This window comes from Trichosurus vulpecula, chromosome 7, assembly GCF_011100635.1.
Source record: "Trichosurus vulpecula isolate mTriVul1 chromosome 7, mTriVul1.pri, whole genome shotgun sequence".
NCBI lineage: Eukaryota > Metazoa > Chordata > Mammalia > Diprotodontia > Phalangeridae > Trichosurus > Trichosurus vulpecula.
The window spans coordinates 264900535-264905686 of NC_050579.1; the positions used below are offsets into that span (position 1 = coordinate 264900535).

At 35.6% G+C, this 5152-nt stretch overlaps 1 protein-coding gene across 1 annotated transcript; it reads left to right on the forward strand.

Annotated features, from left to right (window-relative positions):
• The first annotated feature begins 935 nt into the window (after positions 1-935).
• Positions 936-1892, forward strand: LOC118857966 (olfactory receptor 2H2-like). The gene has a single exon (XM_036768418.1). It carries the CDS (start codon positions 936-938, stop codon positions 1890-1892), a length of 957 nt encoding a protein of 318 aa, XP_036624313.1.
• The last annotated feature ends 3260 nt before the right edge of the window (positions 1893-5152 follow it).

Consider the following 5152-nt stretch of genomic DNA (forward strand, 5'->3'; position numbering starts at 1 on the left):
TTAGTTATATTATACATTTAGCTAAAGTCTTGTCTAAAGAAATAAATGATTGTGATGGTTCCCTTATAGACATCAGATGTGGAGTGATATTACCTTTTTTAATCCTCCTATCTGTCATAATCTGCCTCGACTTCACGTTAGAACCATATTTTTTTCATGCTTTGTGTTTGGGTAAGTTATTGGCACAATCCAAAAGGAGGCAGAAAGAAACATGGAAAATAGAAGGGTAGGGAAATAATTAAAGATGTGCAAAAATGTGGTGCAAAAATGCAAAATAAGGCAATCGAAGAGAAAAAGAGTTAAAATAATAAAATGAGAGATTAAAGAGATTTGAGTATGTATTATTTGCCCAGCACTGTGCTAAATACTGTAATTGTCAATTCAAAAGCAAGAATATATTAAACATTCCTGTAATACTACTGTTACAGCAGTATGCAGATACTATATTTCACTAAATATTTGTTGACTGGATATTTTTAAGAAAGAAAAGAGGGTATACAAATATATCTGGAAACAAGGGAAGAATGAGAGCAGAAATATATAGAGGGATAAAGATTTTGGGATGAGAAAGCAAAGATGTGTAAGATAAAGATGTGGTGGAGGGCATCAGAGAATGCTTTCTATTAATCATAACTGGAAAAAATAATTCCCAAGGTTTTTCAGGGATTTTTAGCAATTGACCCTTGCCTTGAAGCAGTCTGGTTTCCATAGAAGTCTTGTTCTGAAAGATCCTATGGTACAGTTACTTTGTTTCTGATTCTTTGCTATGTTTTTCTTCTAAAAGGAGGCCATAAACAAAATGCCAACATTTTAGGGCAGGAAAGAAACTGAAAAGGCCAACTTTTTAAAAGCATGCTTTTAACTGAAGAATTCTTGAACTGAAGGTTTTTTTTGTATCTGAAACATTGTTGGAAAAAAGGAAATTCACAGAAAAGATGAGCAGAATATACAATGTCAGTTCCAGAGGATATTTCATCTTGTTGGGTTTCTCTGACCAGCCTCAGCTGGAGAATGTACTGTTTTGGGTTGTGCTGATTTTTTATTGCTTAAACATTGTGGGTAACATGACCATCATCTTGATTTCCTCTCTGGAGCCTAGACTCCATACTCCCATGTATTTCTTCCTCTCCAATCTTTCCCTACTAGAGCTCTGTTTCACCACCAGCTGTGTTCCTCAGATGTTGGTCAATCTCTGGGGGCCAGAGAAGACAATCAGTTACGTTGGTTGTGCCATTCAACTGTATGTTTTCTTGTGGCTTGGAGCCACTGAGTGTGTTCTACTTGTTATTATGGCTGTGGATCGTTCTGTGGCAATCTGTCGACCACTACATTACATCTCCATCATGCGCCCCCGCCTCTGCCTTCAGCTGGTAATTCTGGCATGGGGAAGTGGCCTGATTCAATCAATGATCCAAATACCATCAACCTTACATTTGCCTTTCTGTCTTCACCACCGAGTGGATGATTTTGTATGTGAGGTACCAGCCATGATTCATTTATCCTGTGGAGACACTACCTATAATGAAATTCAGCTATCTATATCTAGCATCATTCTCCTGGTAGTTCCTTTGACCATCATCTTGATCTCCTATGTTGCCATCACCAAAGCAATCCTGAAGGTGAAGTCTACTGCTGGGCAGAGGAAGGCCATTGCCATTTGTGGCTCCCATCTTCTAGTGGTATCCCTTTTTTATTGTACTGTCACAGCTGTCTATCTTCAACCCAAGAGCCAATATAGTCATAAACAGGGAAAGTTTTTTACCCTCTTCTACACTGTAGTCACCCCCACACTCAACCCGCTGATCTATACATTAAGGAATAAGGAAGTAAAGATAGCATTAAGGCAGTTAGGAAAGAGAAACTGCATCTCCTGGGAAATCTGTAGAAGATGATGAAATTAAAACATGGAAAATTAATGCTAGGAATACACACACACACAAACATATGCATATGCACGTATATAATGTATAAATACACACAAATGTGTGTATGATATCTCCACAAGGTAATTGTAAATACAAATAACCAAAAATAATTTAAGACCACCTCACACTTCTCTTGCTCCTAGTCTCTTTTTACATTGCTCAAAGACAGGCCACCTTTAATAGGTCCAACATCCCTTTTGGCTGCTGTACCTTTAAGTATTTAGGTTTAAAATTAAACCCTTTCCAGTCCTACTGGGGAAACTTGATCCTAGTTCAAATTGAGATTATGATTCATGTTTGACATCAGGCCCAAGAGGAAAGAAAGGGATTAGGTATAGAAGAATATAGAAATTGGAAGTAGAAGGCTCATTAGGTAAGTACCCTAAAGTGTGTTGTTGGTTATTTTTACAGCTATTTAATCTTTTCACAGAAATAAAAAGGCAAACAGCACAAAGACTTGGTTAAGGTGGACAAGAGACCGAATAACAAGGATTCTTAGAGTTTATCCTCCATAGCATCCAAAAGAAATGTGCACCAGCAATTTAGGGGGTGACTCTTGAATACAACCTTCACTTGGGTTTAACTTATGGTCTTAAGCAATAATTGTGATCTCTCTGTAGTCACATCCCAACTGGTATTGACACAGATTTCATTCAATCATCACAATTCAAAAAATATCATAAAAGAAAGTTTCCTGAAAATGCAAGGGAAAATATGATAAAATAACATGAGAGAATCCACAGAACACCAATAGAAAGAAAATAGATATTAAATTCATCAAGGAACATTAGAGGCAACTTTGGAATAACCTATTCCAAGAGAATACATTTTAAGAAAAGCAAGAAAAAAACTGCTTTCATTTCAATAAAAAATCAACCATAATAATAGAGGATTATGTTTGATTTAGGAGAATTCAAAGGGGAAAATAGAATACGACAAAAACCAAAGATAATCTACACCACAAAGTAGCACATCTTACAAAGAAAGGCATATTAGTAATATTAAAGCAGTGCATGTTCAGTAAAAGGAATAATTCCTAATAGGATAATAATTCAGTATTCAGCCGAAGGAAATAATTTAAGTGATTCCTTTAAAAAGATACAAAATCATCAGGGTACTCAATATGTCAACTAATCATACAGAAAAAAGTCAAGCACTTAAAGATGGCAATGAAAGACTAAAAATGTATTTCACACACATCTGTTAACACACATACATACGTATATACATATATATCTTTCATATAAATCTCTATTTCTTTTCATTTCTTAATCTTTCATAACTGTATGAACCTGCTTGACTTTGTTCTCTTTGCCCAGTTAGCTTGTTCAGTACTTCAATCACTTGTGATATCTTTTAAAGGAGTTATTCAAATTCTTCCCTTTTACTAAACACTTTATAATTATAATTTTATTCATCAAGATTACGATTATGATGATGCTCAGCTTTGGATGGCGCTAAACAAAACTACAAATATGGATGGATGAGTCATTTACTTTTTGAATTGCATATTGTCTAACAGATATTGAGAAAACACAGAGGACAAAAATGGACTAAATAATATAAAGGAAAATTTGGAAAAGAGTAGGAGTCAGAAATGAATTAATATTTCAAGTATAAATTTATAGTGCACAGTTCTGCAAAACAATTCTCAGAGGTAAGTTACTATCTATGAAAAGTAATATTGACAAAATTTTAAAATGAGAATCAATAAATTAACTGAGCAATTAAGAAGACTAAAAATTAACAAAGCATTAACCCTAAAATAAGTGCAAAAGAAGAAACCATGATAGGGCATAAATGTTTTGGGGAAAAGGATTATATAGCTTATAAACAAAAGCAATAGCAAAACTAAAAACTTCAATAAGCCTTTAGTTAGCTCCAAAATAAGCTGATTAAGGAGGAAATAGCACAAGCTGGCAGAATAGTAGTTTTGTACAAACTCCTTCAACCTCAAAAGAAAGGAATTATGAGATAATTATAGAATAATTAGAGCTGATTCCACAAGGTAGAACACCTTCAAACAAGGTAAAAATTGCATGAATTAATACTGAAAAACTAAAGTTATCACTCAGCATACCTATCTCCAGCCCTCAACCTACTCCACAACAACGAATACAAGCTTACTTGTAACCAAGGACATGACCATAGAAATTCCCTGCATCTTTTGGTCAGTGCCTCTGACCAAACACCACTCCTCATTCCACAAGTGGTGTCAAACACTAATGCCACCCAACCACTTAAAAGAAAGTATGATAAGGGACCCAGAAAATTGAAATACATGTGCTAGAGAACACATGTGCCAAATGGAAATGCTGAAAATCATGGTTTGGAGGGAAGTAGTCTATCAGGTCTGATAGGGAACTTCAGGGAAAATGGGGCTAGTCTTATCCTCTCAGACATTACATAAGGTAAGGAGTTGAGGAAAAGCCCTACACATCCTCACTAAACATGGAAGCTTAGGCAGTTCTATAGTCCATTCTCTATTTTCTGTGAATCAGTGGAAGAAAAGAAGCCAGAGAGTAAATAACAGTTAATGTAAGAAAACATGGAGCACCAAGAAAGTGGATGAGAAAATCTGAATAAGAAACTGGCAAACCAGCAGATAATCCAACAAGGAGGACCTTAAAAACAGAAAAAGGGGATAAAGAGAAGACATGTTATTTCATTAGTATAGACCTCCCATGTTAGGAAACTCCCTCTGCCTGTGGAGGTCTAGACCATTTCTGTAATGTATAGTTCTACAAATCTAAGCATTAAGAGGTTGTGATTTGCTCAGAGCTGGCCCAGCTCACGATTCTTGCACAGTAATTGTCCAAGATATGCAATGAAGAATCAGGTCTATGGATCATTCGTATTGACTACATATTGTAATCTGGACAACAACCATGCTCACATATTTGTTCCACCCCTATCCCCACTGTAATAACATGTGGATAGTTAGGTTGGTTACATTAGTTTACTTAAGTTTTATAACAAGATAATTCCCATGAAAATGCAATAACTTTTGGCCATTTCCAAAGGGGATAGTGATTCATGATAACAGGTATAAGATAAATGAGGACATAAGAAAATTTGGCAGATATTTATTCCTAAGCCCCTACCTTTAGAAAGGAGAAAGTTGGGCATTAGACATAGAAGCCAGAAAGGGAGAAATTACTGAATACAGGAGGAGTCACGAAAGATAGATATTGAAGTCTAGTTAAGGATAGTAACTGTGTTGGGTC

Bases quoted from the DNA above. Each gene is read 5' to 3' on its own strand.
- LOC118857966 (XM_036768418.1), top strand. From the start codon at position 936: ATGAGCAGAATATACAATGTCAGTTCCAGAGGATATTTCATCTTGTTG.